Raw genomic sequence first — 26,002 nt, 5'->3', positions numbered from 1 at the left:
AATGTCAATTTTATAATTTCAATTATAAGATTATATGTATATAATGCCTATTGTAAAAATTTAAATATATAATGCAAATTATGTATATGTGTTATGTGTGTGGGATGTGTGTGTGTATGTATCCAATAAAGTATAAAAAATTGGGAATACAAAAAGGTACAGACAACAAAATAAATGGCATATATATTTTGCTGATATGAAAACAGAGTTTAGACCTGTTCATTACTATATCCCCAGTGTCTAGAACACTAATTAATAAATATTGCTTAAGGAATGATTAAAATAAAGTTTTAGCATGCTACAGTATATGTGTGTGTGTGTGTGTGTATATATATATATATATATATATATATATGAAGAGAAAGAGAGAGAGGTAGAGATACACACACTTTATATATTTTATATATACTATATACTCTTCCTTGACATTAAGTTAGAATAAGTTTCCATACCATAGCATGTTTTCAAAAATTTGATATTAAAAAATTTTTTTTACATTTATTTATTTTTGAGAGATAAAGTGAGACAGAGCATAAGTGGGGGGTGGGGGCAGAGAGAGAAAGAGACACAGAATCTGAAGCAGGCTCCAAGCTCTGAGCAAGCATTCAGCACGGAGCTTGATGTGGAGTTCGAACCCACAATCCGTGAGATCATGTATCCAACTGAGCCACCTAGACTCCCCACAAAAATTTGATATTTAAAATAGCTTCATGGCACACAGCATAGTCTAATTTGTGTGGTTATTTTCTCTTCATAGAGTTTAGGTTTTTGTCTTTCTTTTTTTTTTTTTCAATATAAGAAATTTATTGTCAAATTGGTTTCCATACAATACCCAGTGCTCATCCCAAAAGGTGCCCTCCTCAATACCCATCACCCACCCTTCCCTCCCTCCACCCCCCAAAAACCCTCAGGTTGTTCTCAGTTTTTAAGAGTTTCTTAGGGTTTGGCTCCCTCCCTCTCTAACTTTTTTTTTTCCTTCCCCTCCCCCATGGGTTTCTGTTAAGTTACTCAGGATCCACATAAGAGTGAAACCATATGGTATCTGTCTTTCTCTGTATGGCTTATTTCACTTAGCCACACTCTCCAGTTCCATCCACGTTGCTACAAAGGGCCATATTTCGTTCCTTCTCATTGCCATGTAGTACTCCATTGTGTATATAAACCACAATTTCTTTATCCATTCATCAGTTGATGGACATTTAGGCTCTTGCCATAATTTAGTTATTGTTGAGAGTGCTGCTATAAACATTGGGGTACAAGTGCCCCTATGCATCAGTACTCCTGTATCCCTTGGGTAAATTCCTAGCAGTGCTATTGCTGGGTCATAGGGTAGGTCTATTTTTAATTTTCTGAGGAACCTCCACACTGTTTTCCAGAGCGGCTGCCCCAATTTGCATTCCCACCAACAGTGCAAGAGGGTTCCCGTTTCTCCACATCCTCTCCAGCATCTATAGTCTCCTGATTTGTTCATTTTGGCCACTCTGACTGGCGTGAGGTGATATCTGAGTGTGGTGTTGATTTGTATTTCCCTGATAAGGAGTGACCTTGAGCATCTTTTCATGTGCCGGTTGGCCATCCGGATGTCTTCTTCAGAGAAGTGTCTATTCATGTTTTCTGCCCATTTCTTCACTGGGTTATTTGTTTTTCGGGTGTGGAGTTTGGTGAGCTCTTTATAGATTTTGGATCCTAGCCCTTTGTCCGATATGTCATTTGCAAATATCTTTTCCCATTCCATTGGTTGCCTTTTAGTTTTGTTGGTTGTTTCCTTTGCTGTACAGAAGCTTTTTATCTTCATAAGGTCCGAGTAGTTCATTTTTGCTTTTAATTCCCTTGCCTTTGGGGATGTGTCGAGTAAGAGATTGCTACGGCTGAGGTCAGAGAGGTCTTTTCCTGCTTTCTCCTCTAGGGTTTTGTTGGTTTCCTGTCTCACATTCAGGTCCTTTATCCATTTTGAGTTTATTTTTGTGAATGGTGTGAGAAAGTGGTCTAGTTTCAACCTTCTGCATGTTGCTGTCCAGTTCTCCCAGCACCATTTGTTAAAGAGGCTGTCTTTTTTCCATTGGATGTTCTTTCCTGCTTTGTCAAAGATGAGTTGGCCATACGTTTGTGGGTCTAGTTCTGGGGTTTCTATTCTATTCCATTGGTCTATGTGTCTGTTTTTGTGCCAATACCATGCTGTCTTGATGATGACAGCTTTGTAGTAGAGGCTAAAGTCTGGGATTGTGATGCCTCCTGCTTTGGTCTTCTTCAAAATTCCTTTGGCTATTCGGGGCCTTTTGTGGTTCCATATGAATTTTAGGATTACTTGTTCTAGTTTCGAGAGGAATGCTGGTGCAATTTTGATTGGGACTGCATTGAATGTGTAGATAGCTTTGGGTAGTATTGACATTTTGACAATATTTATTCTTCCAATCCATGAGCAGGGAATGTCTTTCAATTTCTTTATATCTTCTTCAATTTCCTTCATAAGCTTTCTATAGTTTTCAGCATACAGGTCTTTTACATCTTTGGTTAGATTTATTCCTAGGTATTTTATGCTTCTTGGTGCAATTGTGAATGGGATCAGTTTCTTTATTTGTCTTTCTGTTGCTTCATTGTTAGTGTATAAGAATGCAACTGATTTCTGTACATTGATTTTGTATCCTGCAACTTTGCTGAATTCATGTATCAGTTCTAGCAGACTTTTGGTGGAGTCTGTCAGATTTTCCATGTATAGTATCATGTCATCTGCAAAAAGTGAAAGCTTGACTTCATCTTTGCCAATTTTGATGCCTTTGATTTCCTTTTGTTGTCTGATTGCTGATGCTAGAACTTCCAACACTATGTTAAACAACGGCGGTGAGAGTGGGCATCCCTGTCGTGTTCCTGATCTCAGGGAAAAAGCTCTCAGTTTTTCCCCATTGAGGATGATGTTAGCTGTGGGCTTTTCATAAATGGCTTTAATGATGTTTAAGTATGTTCCTTCTATCCCGACTTTCTCAAGGGTTTTTACTAAGAAAGGGTGCTGGATTTTGTCAAAGGCCTTTTCTGCATCGATTGACAGGATCATATGGTTCTTATCTTTTCTTTTATTAGTGTGATGTATCACGTTGATTGATTTGCGAATGTTGAACCAGTCCTGCATCCCAGGAATGAATCCCACTTGATCATGGTGAATAATTCTTTTTATATGCTGTTGAATTCGATTTGCTAGTATCTTATTGAGAATTTTTGCATCCATATTCATCAGGGATATTGGCCTGTAGTTCTCTTTTTTTTACTGGGTCTCTGTCTGGTTTAGGAATCAAAGTAATACTGGCTTCATAGAATGAGTCTGGAAGTTTTCCTTCCCTTTCTATTTCTTGGAATAGCTTGAGAAGGATAGGTATTCTCTCTGCTTTAAACGTCTGGTGGAACTCCCCTGGGAGGCCATCTGGTCCTGGACTCTTATTTGTTGGGAGATTTTTGATAACCGATTCAATTCCTTCGCTGGTTATGGATCTGTTCAAGCTTTCTATTTCCTCCTGATTGAGTTTTGGAAGAGTGTGGGTGTTTAGGAATTTGTCCATTTCTTCCAGGTTGTCCAATTTGTTGGCATATAAGTTTTCATAGTATTCCCTGATAATTGTTTGTATCTCTGAGGGATTGGTTGTAATAATTCCATTTTCATTCATGATTTTATCTATTTGGGTCATCTCCCTTTTCTTTTTGAGAAGCCTGGCTAGAGGTTTATCAATTTTGTTTATTTTTTCAGAAAACTAACTCTTGGTTTCGTTGATCTGCTCTACAGTTTTTTTAGATTCTATATTGTTTATTTCTGCTCTGATCTTTATTATTTCTCTTCTTCTGCTGGGTTTAGGCTGCCTTTGCTGTTCTGCTTCAATTTCCTTTAGGTGTGCTGTTAGATTCTGTATTTGGGATTTTTCTTGTTCTTGAGATAGGCCTGGATTGCAATGCATTTTCCTCTCAGGACTGCCTTCACTGCATCCCAAAGCATTTGGATTGTTGTATTTTCATTTTTTTTATTTCCATATATATTTTTAATTTCTTCTCTAATTGCCTGGTTGACCCATTCATTCTTTAGTAGGGTGTTCTTTAACCACCATGCTTTTGGAGGTTTTCCAGACTTTTTCCTGTGGTTGATTTCAAGCTTCATAGCATTGTGGTCTGAAAGTATGCATGGTATAATTTCAATTCTTGTATACTTATGAAGGGCTGTTTTGTGACCCAGTATATGATCTATCTTGGAGAATGTTCCATGTGCACTCGAGAAGAAAGTATATTCTGTTGCTTTGGGATGCAGAGTTCTAAATATATCTGTCAAGTCCATCTGATCCAATGTATCATTCAGGGCCCTTGTTTCTTTATTGACCATGTGTCTAGATGATCTATCCATTTCTGTAAGTGGGGTGTTAAAGTCCCCTGCAATTACCACATTCTTATCCATAAGGTTGCTTATGTTTATGAGTAATTTTTTTATATATTTGGGGGCTCCGGTGTTCGGCACATAGACATTTATAACTGTTAACTCTTCCTGATAGACAGACCCTGTAATTATTATATAATGCCCTTCTTCATCTCTTGTTACAGCCTTTAATTTACAGTCTAGTTTGTCTGATATAAGTATGGCTACTCCAGCTTTCTTTTGGCTTCCAGTAGCATGATAAATAGTTCTCCATTCCCTCTCTCTCAATCTGAAGGTGTCCTCAGGTCTAAAATGAGTCTCTTGTAGACAGCAAATAGATGGGTCTTGTTTTTTTTATCCATTCTGATACCCTATGTCTTTTGGTTGGCGCATTTAATCCATTTACATTCAGTGTTATTATAGAAAGATATGGGTTTAGAGTCATTGCGATGTCTGTATGTTTTATGCTTGTAGCAATGTCTCTGGGACTTTGTCTCACAGGGTCCCCCTTAGGATCTCTTGTAGGGCTGGTTTAATGGTGACAAATTCCTTCAGTTTTTGTTTGTTTGGGAAGACCTTTATCTCTCCTTGTATTCTAAATGACAGACTTGCTGGATAACGGATTCTCGGCTGCATATTTTTTCTGTTTAACACATTGAAGATCTCCTGCCAATCCTTTCTGGCCTGCCAAGTTTCAAAAGAGAGATCAGTCCCGAATCTTATAGGTCTCCCTTTATATGTTAGGGCACGTTTATCCCTTGGTGCTTTCAGAATTTTCTCTTTATCCTTGTATTTTGCCAGTTTCACTATGGTATGTCGTGCAGAAGATCGATTCAAATTGCATCTGAAGGGAGTTCTCTGTGCCTCTTGGATTTCAATGCCTTTTCCTTCCCCAGTTCAGGGAAGTTCTCAGCTATTATTTCTTCAAGTACACCTTCAGCACCTTTCCCTCTCTCTTCCTCCACTGGGATACCAATTATGTGTATATTATTTCTTTTTAGTGTATCACTTAGTTCTCTAATTTTCCCCTCATACTCCTGGATTTTTATATCTCTCTTTTTCTCAGCTTCCTCTTTTTCCATAATTTTATCTTCTAGTTCACCTATTCTCTCCTCTGCCTCTTCAATCCAAGCCGTGGTCGTTTCCATTTTATTTTGCATCTCGTTTAAAGTGTTTTTCAGCTCCTCCTGACTATTCCTTATTCCTTTGATCTCTGTAGCAAGAGATTCTCTTGTGTCCTCTATACTGTTTTCAAGCCCAGCGGTTAATTTTATGACTATTATTCTAAATTCACGTTCTGTTATATTATTTAAATCCTTTTTGATCAGTTCATTAGCTGTTGTTATTTCCTGGAGATTCTTTTGAGGGGAATTCTTCCGTTTGGTCATTTTGGATAGTCCCTGTAATGGTGCGGACCTGCAGGTCACTTCCCCTGTGCTGTGGTGTATAACTGGAGTTGGTGGGCGGGGCTGCAGTCAGACCTGATGTCTGCCCCCAGCCCACCTCTGGGGCCACAGTCAGACTGGTGTGTGCCTTCTCTTCCCCTCTCCTAGGGGCGGGATTCACTGTGGGGTGGCGTGGCCCGTGTGGGCTACTTGCACACTGCCAGGCTTGTGGTGCTGGGGATCTGGTGTATTAGCTGGGGTGGGTAGGCAAGGTGCATGGGGGCAGGAGGGGCAGGCTTAGCTCACTTCTCTTAGGTGATCCACTGCAGGAGGGGCCCTGTGGCAGCGGAAGGGAGTCTGACCCGCTGTCAGAGGGTTGGCTCCGCAGAAGCACAGCGTTGGGTGTTTGTGCAGAGCAAGCAAGTTCCCTGGCAGGAACTGGTTCCCTTTGAGATTTTGGCTGTAGGATGGGCGAGGGAGATGGCGCTGGCGAGCGCCTTTGTTCCCTGCCAAACTGAGCTCTGTCCTCCGGGGGCTCAGCAACTGTCCCTCCCTTTGTCCTCCAGCCTTCCCGCTTTCTGAGCAGAGCTGTTCACTTATGACCTCCCAGATGCTAAGTCCTGCTTGCTGTCGGAACACACTCCATCCGGCCCCTCTGCTTTTGCCAGCCAGACTCGGGGGCTCTGCTTGGCAGGCAGGCTGCCTCTCTGCCCCAGCTCCCTCCTGCCAGTCCATGCTGCGCGCACTGCCTAGCCACCCTTCCTACCCTCTTCAGTGGACCTCTCGTCTGCGCTTGGCTCTGGAGACTCCGACTCCATTTTGCTAATCTTCTGGCAGTTTTCTGGGTTATTTAGGCAGGTGTGGGTGGAATCTAAGTGATCAGCAGGACGTACGGTGAGCCCAGTGTCCTCCTACGCTGCCATCTTCCCAGTTCCCCAGGTTTTTGTCTTTCAGTATACATTTGTAAGTCTTTTAGCATTCCTTCGTGCATTCTCTAATTGTTTACTTAGAATTTTACCTAAGTAGATTATTTATGTCATTGCATATAACTATTTAAAGCTTGGATAATTTATGCCACATTGCTTTCAGAAGTTTGCATCAATTTAAATACCATCTCAGTATTATATGACAATTTTTATCCTTCTGTATTATTAGCACCAATTATTACTCTTACCAATTTACTAATTTTTTAGGTAAATTATTGCATTTTGATTAAATCTACATTTTCATTGTATACTGTTATCAAGAGAAGTATTAGATGGAAGTGATAACTTAATAAAATTTAACTAGGGAGTTTAAATTTCACCAAATAGGAAAAAATTGATATGAAACTGTACGAAATACTCACTAGATTTTGATGCCCATATATCAATATTCACATTTCAGTTAATATACAATAGCTATGTATGCTCAGCATATTATTCTTTGAGCTTCTGTTTGCTCACCTACTAAATGGGACAATAAGGTCCACATCATATGGCTATTGTAAGAATTAAATGAAAGAAAGAATGTGTTTAAATTATTTAGCACTGAACCTAGAACACATAGGTATTCAGAGTGGTAGCTATTATCATGAAAAATAGCCAGTAACTGAAGCATCTAATAATGGGGAAGAAATAAAAAAAAAAAAGGAAGTGATCATTATAATGGAATATTTAATGACATGACCAAAGTTTACAATATATAGTTAAGTGTAAAAAGGCTTAAAGCAATTCACTGTAGGAGCCTATTTTCATTGTATACACACACACATGTATAAACAAACATACATATATATTTTTCTGCAGAAGAAAAAATATAAAGATAAATAAGTTATCTAGGGGTAGTAAAGTTAGAGGGCATTTTTATTTCCTTTTCTACTCACTTGTTTGTATCCTATAGATTTTAGACAATAAGCTTGTACTGTATTTGATAGACACAGTATTTGAAGTGACATCATGGCCACATCATAAGGATAAACAGAAGGCAGGAGGCTGATTCAGAAATGTCCTACAGCTCCAGTCATCATGGAATAAGGTTACAGCCTTGTGAACTGGAAAATAAACAATCTGCCAGATATTCTGATGGATGGAAGGAAAAATCACTTGAGATTTTTAGGTGATAGAGGCAAATCAGAAAGAAGAATCAAAGATGTTCTTATCTGAGACGACTATGGTAGTGTTCATCTTGTAGGCTATAGTTGTATCTTTAACTAAAAGAGTGAAATGGGGCCCAGTAGAGTCTACTACAGAGGCACTAGGAGGACACAAAGAATTGTCATTAGAGACGTACGTGTGTGGAGATTGCAGAGACACTGAATGAGTACGCATGAATGTGGAGCTGAAGGAAGATGCATTTTTTGGATTCTTCTTCATGTCTTTCATGACGTGCCATTCTTTCTTTCTCCTTCATGAGTTCTTTGCTCTTCATTTCCTTTCCTTTTTTTCTCCTCTGATTTTGGGATTTAAACTCTAGAGAGGTGAGTAACAAAGAGGTTGGGATTTTCAGGTCATATCTAAAGAGACAGAAAGTAGCAGAATCGAAGGGGCAATGAGCAGCTGAAAGATGAGATGTTGAAGGCAATAAAGCAAGAGAGCATCCTTGTACTCTTTTACCCAAAGTTCACAATAAAGCAACACAAACCTACAATGCACTCTTGCCAAAACTAATATATATATATATATATATATATATATATATATATGTTTGCTTCTTTTTTAAACGGTTATTTATTTATTTTTGAGAGAGCATGAACGGGGGAGGGACAGAGAGAGGGGGAGACAGAGACTCCCAAGGAGGCTCCCGGCCATCAGTGCAGAGCCTGACTGACACAGGGCTTGAACTCATGAACCATGAGGTCGTGAGCTGAGCTGAAATCAAGAGTCAGATTCTTATTGACTGAGTGTCCCAGGTGCCCCTTAAAAATATATTGGAATGGCCAAAATATTTTCTCTACCACTCATTAATCCTCAGACTGTGATAAATATATATGAACAGTCACACTTTAGAAAAAGGAATTTTGGAACATTAATTGTCTCTATAAGTTGAAAAATTGCTCTGGTTTAAGGATGGATTAGTGGAGATTTCAGAAAGATAAGAAAGTGTGCAAGTGTCTCTTTAGAGCTCAAAGGTAATCACAGTTTGAAAGAAAGGTTTATATGAAGATTGCTATATATTATATATTATACATATGACTCCCTGGTAAAATCTATTTGATGTAATTCATTCAGTTCACATAAAGATAGCTGTCAAAGAGTTACTGATACACAAAACACGAGTCAAATTTTTACTGAATTTGCTTTTATGATATATAATCTGAAGTTTGAGTATCTTTTGTTTCCTAACAATGAATAAATGAATGAAATCGCAGGTAAGTGCTCTATACAGGTAACTTTAAAACTTGGTGCACAGTCATGAAATTTGATTTTTCATTTCACAATTAACAACTGTATTTTAGTCCTTATATGATCAAATAATAAAAAGGTACTTTTAGAGGAAAGAATTAGCTTCTAAAATGCAATGACTCTTTCAATACATGTTAAATAGTTCTATTTAATCACGAACTTGGGTAAGTATCTGTTCTTGTATCTTTTCCTTATTAATAACAAATCAATATAATAGGGGTCTGAAACAAGCATGTATATAAACTATGCCTAAATTCTCAAACCTTGTGCATCTTTTAACTTGTTTTGTACTTCCTATTCTTCGTCTAATTCTTTTATGATAAAAGGCGGCCATATCTCAGGTGTGATATGTGAATCCCTCACATATTAACAATAGAAACCATTATTTTTCTTAAAATTCCTTAACCTTCTCACAAAAAGAAGGAGGGAAGGTTGGCAAAATAGTTCCCTCTCTAATACAGTACTTAGAATGGATGTTGTTGGCTAAATTATATCATCGTTGGAATGAATGAATACGTCCCTAGAAGTACTTACTGGTAAGAAATAAACTGCCTCTGTGGAAAAGGACATATTCTCCTTGTTTGATTGTATTCACTGCACATGAGCTACTTCTTGCTGTGCAATAATTGATTTAGCTTGCATTTATTGCTGAGGAAGAAAGTATGATGTCTTTTAAAGCTATTTTAGAAAATGCATTGTCAGTTGATTATATTTGATTACTAGTATGTGGTGTGAATGAGAGTTGACAATATTAACATTTATATCAAACAGTTTTAACTCAGACTTGATTAAGACTTGAAATGATTTCAACTTGTTTTTAATACCGTAAAGTATTCTGCTGTTCTGGCTGACACGGTACGTCTTGTTTTGTAGCTCAGTGTGGAGGTGCCATGTCAGATTTCAGTGGTGTGATCCTCAGCCCTGGGTTTCCTGGAAACTATCCCAGCAGTTTAGATTGCACGTGGACAATAAAGCTGCCCGTAGGTTTTGGTATGTATATTAAAAGCATATGAAAGAGTTTTCCGTATTATTAATGCATCCCTAGAAAGAAATATCAATGTGTAGTAAACACTCACAAATTATAGTTGTGAGTTATATCAGTTAAGCGGTAAGATTTGGATTGCTTGAACCTTTCACTTGAAATACTAGGATAATTGAAAGCATATGGGCATTTTCTAATTTTATAGTTACATGATAGACAGATAGATAACTTTATGATATTTTCCAGTTGATTTGTATGGATTTAGCCTGATTTAGATGTGCGTGGCAATAATAAATTCAATGTGAGTTTTTACGTATAATTATTTTGTAGCTCTCTTCTTGTCATTGGAACCGAGTAGTGTATAGATAAATTATTTTCTAGTAATTTATTGAATTTGTCTATTTTTTTTTTGAGAGAGAGAGAGCAAGCAGGAGAGGGGCAGAGGGGAGAGAGAGAGAGAGAGAGAGGGCAAGAGTCTTAAGCAGGCTCCACACCTGGCACAGAGCCTGACGTGGGGCTCAATCTCATGACCATGAGATTATGACCTGAGCTGAAATCAAGAGTCAGATCCTTAACCGACTGAGCCACCCAGGCATCCCTGAATTTATATAATATTAATTGCAAATAAGTAAGATTTTACATTTGAAAATAGTACAAAATTTCTAATTTCTAATTTCTATAACCCAGGTAGTTGTATACTGCATTGTATAGCATTTCATAGATTCTCTCTCACACTTCTATCACCAATATATTCTCATGTAGCTCCATATCACATGGGTCTGTACATGCTAAGTAGAAGTGATAGATGGATGATAGACTTGTTTATTAAATCACAGAAGAGGAGGATGGGTAGACTCCCTGTGACACACCCACAAACTTTGTGGATTTCGAGCAATTAAGAAATTCTGTACTATCTCACTCTTTGTGGACTGAATTTAGTACCTCATTGCTCAAAGACATCTATGGTCTCAGAATAAAAATTCGTATTTAAATATTTTACATAACTAAATATTTTACATAAATTCATAGAAAACTCGTTTTGACAATTCCTTACTGAGTACGTATTATAATCCAAGTACTATGCTAAACTGGGAATAAAATGCATAGTCAAACAGACTTTGTACCTTTCCCCAGATAAGTTACAGTCATAATAAGGAGACAGATAGACAAATATGTTATTACAATAAACTATAATAAAGAACATAGGATTGTAATTATTACAGATATCCAGCCTCATCCAGGAAATGCAGAAAAGTCTTGTTAGAAGAATGATTCCTAAATTGTGACTTTATAGATAAGAATCAGCCCAACAAACAGGGTCAGTCTGTGGGGGATAGAAATTCTAGGTAAACAGAGTGACATGGAAAGATGCAGATGAAAAACTAAAGAAATTCCACAATAAAAAAAATTCTCTCTTAAAAATAAAAGATTATTCTGGCTACAACATGGGAATTAACTCTGAAGTTATAGGCAAATTCTGTGTCCATTCATTGAACGACAATAACAATGCTAATGGATAATAGGTTTGAACCTATATGGTTATTTTTATGTGTCTTTTACCAGTCACTTAAGAGGACTCATCCAAGTTGCTTATGGAGCTAAATGAATTATTTTAAAATAAATTATTAAGCATATTTTATTAGAGTCATCAACTTACCTTTTGTTAATACTTCCTTGATTTTATTTTATTTTTTATTTTTATTTTTATTTTTTTAACGTTTATTTATTTTTGAGATGGAGAGACAGAGCATGAACGGGGGAGGGTCAGAGAGAGAGGGAGACACAGAATCCCAAACAGGCTCCAGGCTCTGAGCTGTCATCACAGAGCCCGACGCGGGGCTCGAACTCACGGATCGCGAGATCATGACCTGAGCCGAAGTCGGACGCTTAACCGACTGGGCCACCCAGGCGCCCCAATACCTCCTTGATTTTAAAAACCAAGTTCATTAAAATTAAAAGTAATACACATCTCTATTTTAGAAATGAAAACATTAGAGACATTCTGATTTGATTACATTTAAATAATGCCACCATTTTCTTTGAGTTTTGGTTAAATCAAAAATTAGTTCTAATGTATTTCAAAAAGGTACTTTGTAATTTTTGAAAGGAAAATTGAATATATTTTAAAATTAAAGGAGCAGTTTTTTACGTCCCTAAAACCTTGTTGACAAAATAATTTTTGAAAAGGAGGCTCAGGGGAAGTGTTTAGAAAAAATATGCAATTCTTGGAACCTCACATATTAAGGTAGTATGTTCAAAGTTCCAAGAATTTGTATAATTGTACAGAAACTTGTTTAAAATTTTAAAGCCTATTGTGAATGTTTCCCAAATGTACTTGCCTATAAAACTTTTTCTCCATGTGACAAAAACTTTTTGTGGCACTCTTTTTCCAGGAACAAAACGTGACGTTAGGTGAGAACTCCAGTGTAATCATTCAGAGCAAGAGTCCAAGAGCCAGGGGGTCTGAGTTTGAATTTCAGCACTTTTAGGTCACTGTGTAATTTAGCATATTGGTTAGCTTCACTGTGCCTCAGTTTCCTCATTCTCATGAGTACCTGTGAACATTAAATAAATTAGCACTTAAAGAAATAAAATAAATACATAAACACTTAAAAGAGTGTTTAGCAAACACTCGATAAATGTCAGATTTTATTACTAACAAGGTGGAGAATGATAGTTGTAGTAAAAATACCCTCTAATTCACTAAAATTGAGTATTAATTGAATTAGGCGAACATACCTCAGTGAGGCTTTTCTTTTTTCCATCTCAGAGACCTTTCACTATCTCACATTTGTATGTTTATAAAGATAGTGAGACTACATTGCAATATGACAGCATATAACAATGATCACTAGATTTTATTGAGACTAGTATATAAAAATCAGAATTATATTCTGATAAAATAGTAAAGAGCATGTACATAAATACATGCCTCAAAATGATATGTTGAGTAAGGTAATGTATCTCCTGTAGATGAATGACTAATTTCTAATGCAATTGTGGAGTTTGATTATGTTAATAAATAAAAACTGCAATCATACTTTGGCTTCAAATTGGACTATTATAAAATGCATATTTACTGAATGACTTTTTACTTTTAAAAATTGCTTGATACAATTTTAAATGGCATTAAAGAGTAAGAAAGCCATTTTTTTTATTGGTTTTTGCTATGGCAACATTATAGTAAAGTGAAAGATATTCCCATGTGACAAGTAGTGGGCATTTGAGAGCAGTATTCTGTTACTTTGAACGATGGCAAAGCTAATTGCCCTAGCAAACAGCAAACCCATGGCCCAGATCTTGAGAGTATGGCTCTTAACCTGAAAGGAAACATGTAACTACAGTATTTGAGTGTGCTTTGTGCATATGTGTGTGTGCACGTATTTAATCGGATAAAGCAATAAAGTACTGTTATTTGTTTTTCTTTTTTAGGTGTACATCTACAGTTTGTAAATTTCTCTACAGAAACCATACATGATTATTTGGAAGTAAGAAGTGGATCATCAGAAACTAGTACTGTTATTGGCCGACTGAGTGGTCCTCAAATACCATCTTCCCTATTTAGTACGACTCATGAGACCAGTTTATATTTTCACAGTGACTATTCACAAAACAAACAAGGGTTCCACATTGTATACCAAGGTGAGAATAATAGCAAAAAGTAAAAGCTTATTTAGCTCCAAATCGACTATTAGCAATCTATTTTCTATATTCTGTTTTAGAAAGAGAAAGGAACCTACACTAAGTCAAGCCTCAATTAGGCAGATGTTTTTAATATTGCAATTTTTGGGCAACTGTATAGGGGAGATGATGTCTGTCTGAGCCCTTGGAAAATTCTAAGCACGAAAACAGGATTCAATTGCTCTTAATATACAATTAAAATAAGCAAGCCAAGGCAAGGCAGTTAAGCAAGGCAAGCTGGATATCAAAGATGTAACTTTGCTCATATATTAAAATAAGCATATTGAAAGATATTTTGTAGTACTCATGAAATCTTTGTAAAATTATTTTCTTTCTACTTCATCATGATAGAATATGGCATTCCTTCATTCCATTCCATTTCCATGAGTATATAAAATAAATACTCTGACAATCATATTATTTTAGTCCTATTTCTATTATAAAATTGCTGCATAACCCTTGGCAAGATTATTACCCCTTTTGAGTAGAGACCCAGCCTCAAGTGTTAACTCTCCAGATCCAATCTAAAATAGACTAGAGTTCCACTCCGTTACTTTATTTGCATGATGGAGTTAGTAATAGTACGTCCCAGATTAATTGTTTTGTTGTATATGATGAAATTAATTTGAAATATGTGCCGTGATATATACCATTAGTAAATATTTAGTGCATTTTAGCTATGTTTATTATTATATTATTTCAGATTTTTTAAGTCTAGTATTTAAAATTAAATATTTAGGGGCGCCTGGGTGGCGCAGTCGGTTAAGCGTCCGACTTCAGCCAGGTCACGATCTCGCGGTCCGTGAGTTCGAGCCCCGCGTCGGGCTCTGGGCTGATGGCTCAGAGCCTGGAGCCTGTTTCGGATTCTGTGTCTCCCTCTCTCTCTGCCCCTCCCCTGTTCATGCTCTGTCTCTCTCTGTCCCAAAAATAAATAAAACGTTAAAAAAAAATTAAAAAAAAATAAATAAAATTAAATATTTAAAGTTATATTTTATTCAATGTAGTTCCAATGACTACAATTTTTAATCATAATATAATTACATCTCACAATAATATATATCAATAATATATAATATGTTATATATTATATGTTGGTATAATATATATTATATGTTGGTGTAATATATTATATATTATATGTTGATATATCAATAATAATATCACAATTAATTACATCTCTGCCATAATTATTAAAGTATTATATGAGCATGTGACACTTCTGGATGTGAGCGCCACAAGAGCAGGCATCTTTGTCATGTTCATCGATGTATCTCAAGTGCCTAGAATAACAGTAAGAGCACAACAAATATTTACTGAATAAAAGTAGATACCCCAAAGGAAATTTAAGAATAGTTAAAATAGAACATCCAACTACATGGTTCTAAAATAATTACAATTTGCATTGTGCTTGCATACATAATTTAAGAGCACAGGATCACACATCATCCTTTACATAAAATAGAAATCATTTCTGCCACCTCTCAGTGCAGAATCAACCATGTTCCCAAGGAATTTAATTATTTCAAAAACAGTTGGGCAACTGATTTAAGTTTCTTATTTGCTGCTAGAAGACACAGAGCTATATTTGTAGTCCCTCTCTAGCAGGTGTTCAGGGCCTTAAGCCAAGCACTTTGCTACTTACCTTAAACCAGGCTTCGTCTTCTTTTTTCCTGCCTTCTTTTTCCTGCTGCCTCTCAAAACAATGCTCTTATCTGAATGATGTAAAACTAGAATTTGAACTTTACTGACTGCATTTTTCAGTCAATGTGCCCTTGAAAAAAGATTCATTAATTGGATAATAAAAGCATAAAAGATATAGAATTTTTACTATTATTGATATAATATTAATATTTTTGACATGAGCCATAATGTGTTAACAATGATCACTAAATATTGTGAGTTATATTGAATTTTAAAACTATCTCTTCTTTAATGCATTTATATCAGTTGAGTTAATAGCATTTTTGAGAAATAGGTTAATTTATACAGATTCAAAGAATCAATGTTACTTTTGGATGATTTTGTGATTAGCTTTTAAGAACTTTCTGAATTTTGGAAAAAAAGAATATCACAAAATTCAGTATATTTTTCTACTGAAAAAATGGCTGCCAAGATTAATATTTTACTGGCAACATTATTGTGATGTTAAGCCCCCTATTGTAAATTTTATGGGGTGAGAACTTTTTCCTGAAAATTTAAAATCTATCCTATATTTCCTTATTAAGGCAAAAAGCTTAGAAAATAAAATGTTATAGAAGTTATCACAGGATTATATATCTGTCTGAGTCTTATCCTACTCCAAAGTATCTAATTACCTAAATTTATTGTGATACTCTTTCACATATGGAAGTCAAATCATTATATTGTATACCTTAAACTCATGCAACACTGTATGTTAATTATATCTTAATAAAACTGGAAAAAAACCCTTTTAAACGTGAGACAGGGTTTATTTAGTAGAATAACAAATTCTGACTCCTAATCATCAAATAATACACATTTGTCTTAAACTGGAATGACTCCTTTGGCTTTGATATTTGTGTGTGTGTGAAATGTGAATTCAAATAAAAGAAACAAAGAATAAAAGCACTTAACATATTAAATGGATTGTTTATTAATTCTGAAATATCTACTTTTAAAATTTGAGTTATATTTTTAGTAAACAACTTAAGGTTACATATTCAAGTATAAATGCGGTTTTGATTTGGGGAATTTAGAATTCAATGGTCAGGAGCAAAATATTTCTGACCACTGATAATTTAAATTTTATTAATTACAATATAATTTTGAACTTCTTGAAAACAAAATCCCAAATATTAATAATATTTATATGAGTATATGAATATTTATGCTGTTTATAGTTTCAAAAGTTATTTAGTAATGCTCATTAAACACCTACCGTGTAAAAGGCAATGGACAAAACTTTTAGTATATAGTGATAAATATAATAGGAGCTTTGATTTCATACAGAGTGTAGTACAAGAGAAGTATGAACATATAAACATGCAGTTATACTAAGCCAAAAATATCATGATAACTGAAATATAAAATTTATATTAGAAGGAAATGTGTTTCCTAATATTTTATCTTATTAAATAACTTATTGGGAGAAATTGAACAATGGGATATTATGGTTTGTTTTTTTTTAGAGAAAAAACAGTAAAATTTTAAAAAGTCTCAGAATTAGGCTTACACATATGTCTATTCTATTCTGTGTACATGCAATGTAACCACGAAGCAATTGCATTCTATGGATAGGAATTAGAATATGTCTGATTAAAATTGTACGAGTAACTTACATTTTCATTAAAAGTTATAATTTAGATAGGTTGCATAAATGGGTGTAGCAACTGAATGCATTTCTATGAATCGTACTAACATTTTAAATATGACAATTATAGACACAAGAAGAAGTTTATATCTCACTGCCATTGACATCACTTATTATAAATCTGAATTACTATTTATAACCAACAGCAGGCAGTGCTGCGTTCATTTTGCAAGTTGCAAATAGTACCCGTCTGTGGTATTCCGATATTCAGCAACGAAAACCGTTTTCCTTTTCCCTTTTCCAGCCTATCAGTTGCAAAGCTGTCCTGATCCACGCCCGTTTCGAAATGGTTTTGTAATTGGCAATGATTTTACTGTGGGTCAAACCATTTCATTTGAATGTTTCCCTGGATACACACTAATTGGAAATTCAGCTCTCACTTGCCTTCATGGAGTGAGTCGTAACTGGAATCATCCACTTCCAAGGTGTGAAGGTATGCTTCTAACTTGAAGCTATGTTTTAGGTGATATTGTCTGTGTTTCATAATTTTTGTCTTGGCACTCTATTTTGTCTTTCTTTTCAAATAGCATGTTAAATGTGTAATCTTTCTTTCAGTTGAGAATTAGAGTCAGGTCAAAACCCTGAAGGCTCCAAAATGAATAACTGATTTCATCATTATTGGCAGGAATTCTAACCTTCTCCGTTAGAAGTGAAAATACAGTTGATTAACACTTCAGAGCTTCTCCTGTGTCTCTCTGAGTGCGTGTGCCTGTATTTAATAATCATTCTTATACAAGCCAATAATGCAGCTACCGCTACTGAATTTGGGCTCATTTTCTCTAAAAATTCTTTTGAATAAAAAGGACTTGAACCTTTTATAAGGCTTTGTATGTATACACGATATGAGATGAAAGTTGAACAGCAGAAAATCTAGTTTACTAGTCTAAGAATAGTTAGTGGTAACTATATAGCATACCTCACATTGAAAAATAAATAAAAGCAGATTATATACATGTATTGCCAACCTCATTTTATATACCTTAACTGGGATGAAACATAACACAGATATATTTTATACTGCTTGAGAGATGCAATGTTTGCCTTTTTCTCTATCATCAGTTTATTGTTATTTTATTTTAACATTTTTGTGTGTGTCTTTTCTGTAGCTCTTTGTGGAGGAAATATAACTGCAATGAATGGCACCATTTATTCTCCTGGGTATCCTGACGAATATCCTAACTTTCAAGACTGTTTTTGGCTTGTAAGAGTACCCCCTGGGAATGGAATCTACATCAATTTTACTGTGCTTCAAACAGAACCAATCTATGATTTCATTACTGTATGGTAAGCCAGCACCATTGTTGTTGATTGATTCAACTATATATAACGGTGAAACAAGGTACGAATGAAAACATATCACAACCCTCTGCACACATTGCCATCTGATATTTGAATTGGTGTGAGTAACCGAGGGTGACAGTGTGTGGTTTGTAGAATGAGACAAACAAGAGAAATAGGTTTTGGCTTATTTGCCCATGAAGTAGCTAAACACTTAGAACAAAAATTTTCATGGGTGAAAAACGATGGAAAGTTATTATGAATAGCAGAATAAATGTAAGATAAGCAAGTTCTCTATAACACCAGTGAAATTTAAAAGCCTATGTTCAAATCATAATTATTTAATGAATGAATTTGTATTATAATTTGTTATAGAATAGTATCTTTGCATTATAATTATCCTGTTAATGAAAAATCTTTATTTAAAAATATATTATAAAGAAAACGGGGTGCCTGGGTGGCTCAGTTGGTTGAGCTTCTGACTTCAGCTCAGGTCATGATCTCACGGTTTGTGGATTTGAGCCCCATGTTGGGCTCTGTGCTAACTGGTTGCTTGGAGCCTGGAGCCTCCTTCAGATTCTTGTGTCTCCCTCTCTCTCTCCCCCTTCCCCACTCATACTCTGTCTCCGTCTCTCAAGGATAAATAAACATTGAAAAAAAATTTTTTTAATAAAATATGAAGAAAATCTCTAATTCTTGACAATTGGTTACAGAACTACTAGATGAGTCTAAGATTCCTTCCAAATGTAATAGTCTTTGTTTCTCAAGATTATTTTGAAGAAAATAAAAGGAGGGCAAAACTCAAGTGTTTGGAACGAAATGGGTTGTGGCAAAAAAAGAAAAAAAAAAGGACAATGTAATTGGTTACAACTAATATGGATGCATTTTATTTTGGCAAATATGTGATATATTTTTATACTTTACATTTTTAGATATATTATTACCTAAATAAACATAAAATGTACCAATATGATCTGGCCCTCATTGGGTATTTCACCTCTTGTCTCTTTATCATTTCATAAGTAATACTTTCTTCAAATCTTGTGCAAAACTTCCTTAAAAAAAATCTCAATCTCTTTCTCTTCTGTCTCTCTCTCTAACAGGGATGGACCAGACCAAAACTCACCTCAGATTGGGCAGTTTAGTGGCAATACAGCTTTGGAATCAGTCTATAGCACTTCAAATCAGATTCTAATCAAATTTCACAGTGATTTCACAACAAGTGGCTTTTTTGTGCTCAGTTATCACGGTTGGTATTATCTAAGAGTTTCTATTTTAGTTGACACTATTTCAATTTAAAAGTGTCCTGGAAAAATTGAGTGTAATATATATTTAACCAATGATTGAAAAGGTATTAAAATTTGACACTTTTTTTTAAATCATTTCAAACACATTTACTTGCAAAGAATGACCTCGTCTAAACGTTTAGGGGCATTAAAATGTGAGCAAATGGAAATAGGAAATAAATCAGTCAGTAATTACTCAGTAGAAAATAATCATTTTTGTGTGGAAACCAATAAAAGAGAACCAGCTGTTCATATTTTATTGCATGTAATTTTCAGACATCAATAGATTTTTCAATACAAAATGTTTAATCTATTCAACCTGCTGTGAGTCTTTCTAAAAATAGCATCCAATATCTTTATGCTTTGGATAATATTATTCATTTATACTCTTATTTCAAAACCGTTTCTATTCTAGAATCTTACAGTTTTAAGTGACTATTCCAGATCATTAAGTTCATAGCTTTTACTCCTGTGAAATAATTTATGAAGAGTTTCAATTTTAATTCTTTTTATAGATTTATTCTGGCTCCTCTCTTCATAACATTAACCTTTTGAAAGAACATTTAGATGGTTGACAGAGCTTTTTAAAAAAGTTCCTTTTATCTCAAATTGACTGTATTCCATTATAAATAAGAAAATGTTTATTCCTAAGGCTAAACCCTTTCTCTGCTATGACCATAGTTCCATAAAGCACTTTCTGCTTTATGATTTTGTCAGACCAACTCCCTGTGTAACCAACAGGATCAGTAAGCTACTGTATTACATTTACAGAAGCTATGTAAAAATTTGATAGATGAACATGTGCTTTGTATTATTATATTGATATACAATGCAATATTTTCATCTTTTTTAATACAAAGTAAGAAAGCCTTTGATATTCAAAGCTTATATTCCATGAAAAATACCTTAATTCAAGTATGGTTATACTCAAAGATATTTAAACCCCATCGGGTCTAGAAATAGAGAGTAGACAGAAAATATTTGTTTGCTTAACCTCAGCATTTACCAGGCAGTAAATCGTATACAGTTTGTGCATTTTTAGTGGCTCACAGCTGTCAGAGATGCATGTACACTCTGGCATTGGCCAATTAGAAAGTGAGGCATTCTGGGGCACCCAAGTGGCTCAGTCAGTTAAGCGTCCAACCCTTGATTTCAGCTCAGGTCAGAACTTGATCTCACAGTTCATGAGTTTGAACCCCTGTTAGGTTCCGTGCTGACAGTGCAGAGCCTGCTTGGGATTCTCTCTCCCTCTTTGTTCCTCCCCCACTCAGGTGCGCTCTCTCTTTCTCTCTCTCTCTCAAAATAAATGGATGAATTTAAAAATATGGAAAGTGAGGCATTCAGTGAGATGACTTTTATTCAACGTGTTAATTTTTTTAAGAACTCATTTGTCTTAGTTTTTTGTTTTTTTTTTTTTTTTTTTACTGAATTGGTCATTGATGCTGACAGTATGTAGGTACAGTCTAAGGCTACAAAAGTAGCTTTATTACTTTGATACATAATCTTAACCTGGGAACTGATACATTAAATAATAGTTAAGGTCAAAAGATGAATTGTTGCTGAACTGTATTTTGTACATGTTTTTTTCTCTTCAGGGGACCCTGCATAAATTTCTATTATTTTGTGTGCTGCCTGAACACGTACTAAAGAAGGGATTATTCATTGATAAAATCTGAATATCCATAAGATTAGCTCTATAGAGAGCATAAATTCTTATAAAACTTTGGAGATGTTTCACAGGAGAAATATTGCCAAAGAAAAAGACGTCTGTGTGCGTGTGTGTGTGTGTGTGTGTGTGTAGAAAATATAAGGATGACTGAATGTCACACACAGAATATAAAGTGAATTTACATGGACATTTACATGAATGTCTATACATATATTCTCATTCAAAAATATGTTTCACTTGATTTTTATAACTAATTTTTGAGTCATGTACAATATAAGAGAATTAGCTTAGGGACAAGGAAGATCAAATATTCATTCAGCACTTTGTTTTCCAGTTGACTTTGGACAAGTTACTCTTTGGCTTTTGCTTTCTTCAGTTGTAGAACAACGTGGTGGGATTGCTGACAGGCTGAATGAGAGACTAACTCTAGAGAGAGAAATTACTCCAATACAGCGATATATTAGGTTGAACTATATTAAATTATTGGTCAAAAAATGCTGAATATTTGGCACATTTGTAGAGCTCAACCCAAGTAAGTGCTGTCGTTGTTACTACTATCAGCATGAGATTGCGGCCATGTTAGGAAACTGCAGGCAATGGATACTATACAGTTACCATAGTGCCCGGCAGAGTTAATGTTCAGTAAATGTGCCTTTCCTCGGCATATCTTATCTCACATTTTAGATTTTGTAATAGAGGGCTTATATTTATGTTTATACATTAAATTTCGTAATAGGGCACGACTGCCAGAGCCTAGAAAACCCGCCATTGAATCAACATCCCTGGGAATCTTACCTAAACCTCAAAATAACCTTGAAATTTGAGAATGTAGCCAGGGTTCATGTTAAACATTGACAGATGTCTTCCATTCCACCCTCCTTAGTAGGATAATTTTCCTAAAGCACTGCTTTCATTCTGACTCTCCTTTTCAAGATCACGGGATCCCTACATTAAATCAATTTTAAAGCTACCCTATAATCCAGTTCAATGAATCTTTCTCCGCAGTGCGTGCCGGCCCTGAGTACAATCAGATTGGTTCTCGTGCTGCCTCCTCAACTCCCATTCCTAAATGATTTCTTACTCATATTCAGTTCTTTTTGTCTCCCTCTCTTAAGTTCCATATCCCCCACTTCTTGGTAATTCCAACTCATAGGGATCTTAGCCACCTTCTAAATTATTGCACTTTTCTTACCAAACTTTTGAGAACTTAATTACATCATGGTGTATTCTTGCAAGTTTAATAATAGTGAGTACTTTTTCGAGGACATAGATCACATTTATGCTTCCTAACCTTTTTATATTTTTATTACTGAGTGTTTATATTTTAGTGCCACAGTGGGAAGTGTGAGTTCAAATTCTTTTTTTTTAAGTTGAGTTTGAGGTGTATTACTTAGAACTTTTAAAGATTATTTTATGATCATGAAGATGAGTGCATATTTTCACTCACAGAAACAAAAAAGATGACTGTTTTCAAACTACTGTTAATATAATTAATACAATATACTTCGACTACAAATATAGTATTTGCTTCCCGAGCCCATTTCAGGTAGCTATGACTCAGTGCCAAAATGAGCTCCATAACAGTCAAAATATTGGTCAAGTTGTTGAGTAATTTGATAAGTAAACCAGGGAGGTTATACACTATTTAACACTTATTTTAAGCTGATTAAGTCTATCTAAGCTTAGAATGGTTTACTCCCCAATTCAGTTTCTTTAAACTCTGTTACTGATTTAATAGCTCCTTATGTTATGCCCTACTATAAGTCAGAAGTGGTCTTCTTAGGACTTGTGTATTTATTTTATAAATTTGACACATTAATCTTTTCATATACTTTCTTAAGATCACACTGATCAGTTAGGCTTTATTTATTAATGTATTTTGAATATATTTGAAAAGAGTAAAAATGAGATTTTCCCCCTACCCTGACTGCCTTTATGACATTCAGCCAGCCATCTGTCTTTTATAAAATATCACCTTCATAAAACCTTTCATGATCAAAAATAACATTCATAAAAAGCTTTGAAAAATGAAAGTTCTGTGCAGTGAAAAAATAGGACAGGTATAAATGTTGAGGCACTGTATCTCAGATATCATATTTCTTTTTTATCTGAGGAAATGTTTTTGTGTCTCTATTGCTGGGATTGTAATTTCCTAAAGTAAGAGCTAAATTTTCTTGGTATCTGCCATAGAGTCAAGATGTGTTTGGCTTATAACAAATAATAACAATATTCAGTCCTAATCAGTGGCTTCCTAAAAGTAAATTACACAAAACTGGTTTTAACTGCATTGTTTTTGCAGACACTGACTTTCCATATCAATCACGATAATAGTAATAGCTACCATTTACTGAAAACTTAATATGTTGGATACTCAGCTAGCTACTTTTCATGTATTATTGCCAATTTTTGTGATAGTTTTACAAAGTATTATTACCCCCATTTTAATAATGAAAGAACTAAAAGAAAAAATTAACCTACATCAAACTAGAGAACTAATAAATAGAAGAGCTGCCTGGAATTCAAAATAGTTTCATCGGACCCCAAAGAATGACCTCTTTTTAAATAATGACGACAGCATTAGCAACAATAAAAATAGCTAAAATATATAGAATTCTTACTAAATGCCACACAATGTCCTAAGCTGGTATTGCCTGACACATAGGTTATATTTATAAATTTTTTAAATGTTTATTTATTTTTGAGAGAGAGACAGAATGCGAGTGGGACAGGGGCAGAGAGAGAGGGAGACACCGAATCTGAAGCAGACTCCAGGTTCCGAGCTGTCAGCACAGAGCCCAACGCGGGGCTTGAACTCACGAACCATGAGATCATGACCTGAGCCGAAGTCGGACGCTCAACCAACTGAGCCACCCAGGTGCCCCACACATAGGTTATATGTAATGGTAAATCAAATTTTTCTTTAAAAATTCAGCCCACGTGATTTTCATTTTTAGCCAGGTAATAGGTCATCTCATTTTCTAGAAGATAACTCTCCTAATTAAAACTTAGAACTTCAAAGCTCTTAGTGCTTCTCTTCTTCAGGACCTACAAACTAACAAAAACATGTAGGTTTATTGCAACTTAGTATGTTCTTTACAGTTTCCAAAATGTGCTATAGTCACTATGTGAAGAGAAGATAGTTTTTATTGGGTGTCTGACTATGGCAACCAAAACAACTAGGAAACTATAGTATAGCCAGAATATATATTTATTCATTTAAAACTGAAGGTAGTATTATTACACTTAAATCTATTATCCAGGGCATCACTTTTTCTAACATCAGAATATTAGAGGACCTCACTTTATACACAGATGACTTTCTTAATAAGCATAATAGAATTCAATTTATATTTTCTGTTGTTTTCCATTATTGGCACAACTGTAAAAGAATGAGTTGATTATATATCGGCTTCCAGATAATTTTTAAGAAATGTATTTAAAAGGCTTGTAATGTCTTTTAGGTCATCTTTTTAAGTTTCTGTTGCCTTTATAATAAATGCTGCATTTAGGGAAAGTATATTTAACTCCACAAAGTCCCATCCTAAAAGAGACCGCTGCAGGTATAAGGACACATTTTATATAAAACATAAATCACCATTGCTTTGAACTATGTGACCCCTTTGGCTCATACAACCTAAAGACCTGACCTCCTTTCATATGTCAGTAGATAGAGCATTGAACTCAAAGTGTTTCATTGTTTGATATCTGGAGAGCATAGGGGTTTGGACATCATACAATATTATATATATATAATGTGGTGAAGAAACTAAAAAACCAAACTGATGAAACCATTTTGAGGAAAAGATAATACCATTTACTACTAAGTGACTAAAATCATGCCAAAATTGCTTACTGTATTTGGACATTTGGCTCTACGTGCACACCCATTGATAAGTTGTAGCATTGATTTTGTATGATGAGTAGGTTTATTTGTTTACTTTAATGAGTGAGACAACATACCATGAGGGACTCTGTGGTGCCCCAGTAAGAGGGTATTAGGAGAGGCTTGTTACAGGAGTTGGGCTGTGTAAGATGGTTCTGGAAGGTTCAAGGAAGCATGATTTATCTCTGGATTGGGTGTTAGAAAATTGGAGACGTTCTATAATTGGATGTCTTGGTACTTTTTTTTTTCTAGAAGGTGGAAGGAATGGAACCTACCTGGAACAATAATTGGTATGGAAGCAAATTTGCTCATATTAGCTGAGATGGAGGTCTCTTGGTCATTTTGGCAGTTTGGATAGTATTGTTATTTTTTGTTGTGCTCAGACATAATTATGGACAGGTCTTCTTTTTGTCTTGTTCCAACAAGGTCAAAGAGTTGTCATGTCTGATGCTAGATGTTAGTGAAATTGTTATTGGTCAACAGTGGAAAGTCAGGGCCTGTCAATTAGAGCCAGGCCAGTTCGAAGCTGAGAGAACACCTGAGCTGTGTGTTTTGTTTGTTTGTTTGTTTGTTTGTTCTATTTTCTTTTCAATATGCAGGGTACTTTATGATAGTTAAAGATAGCTTATAGCATCTTTGTTTAAAGCCAAAAGCAAAGCAAACAATGGTGGTGAACAGGGAGAGGAAAATTGAGACTGACAAAGACCAAATGATAATGCTGATGTGTTCTGTTTTCTACT

The 26,002-nt window shown here is 35.2% G+C and overlaps 1 protein-coding gene across 2 annotated transcripts in view; it reads left to right on the top strand.

Annotated features, from left to right (window-relative positions):
* Positions 1 to 26,002, top strand: part of CSMD3 (CUB and Sushi multiple domains 3) — a 1,270,863-nt gene that overhangs the window by 1,138,912 nt on the left and 105,949 nt on the right. For both annotated transcript variants that reach the window (XM_047842282.1, XM_047842281.1), the window contains 5 exons: positions 10,026 to 10,142; positions 13,567 to 13,776; positions 17,391 to 17,579; positions 18,253 to 18,430; positions 19,528 to 19,673. In XM_047842282.1, coding sequence (XP_047698238.1) covers positions 10,026 to 10,142; positions 13,567 to 13,776; positions 17,391 to 17,579; positions 18,253 to 18,430; positions 19,528 to 19,673 — 840 coding nt within the window. The remainder of the gene's footprint in view (positions 1 to 10,025; positions 10,143 to 13,566; positions 13,777 to 17,390; positions 17,580 to 18,252; positions 18,431 to 19,527; positions 19,674 to 26,002) is intronic.

Source organism: Prionailurus viverrinus, chromosome F2 (genome assembly GCF_022837055.1).
Source record: "Prionailurus viverrinus isolate Anna chromosome F2, UM_Priviv_1.0, whole genome shotgun sequence".
NCBI classification, from domain to species: Eukaryota; Metazoa; Chordata; class Mammalia; order Carnivora; family Felidae; genus Prionailurus; species Prionailurus viverrinus.
This window is presented reverse-complemented; position numbering and strand designations above follow the sequence as displayed.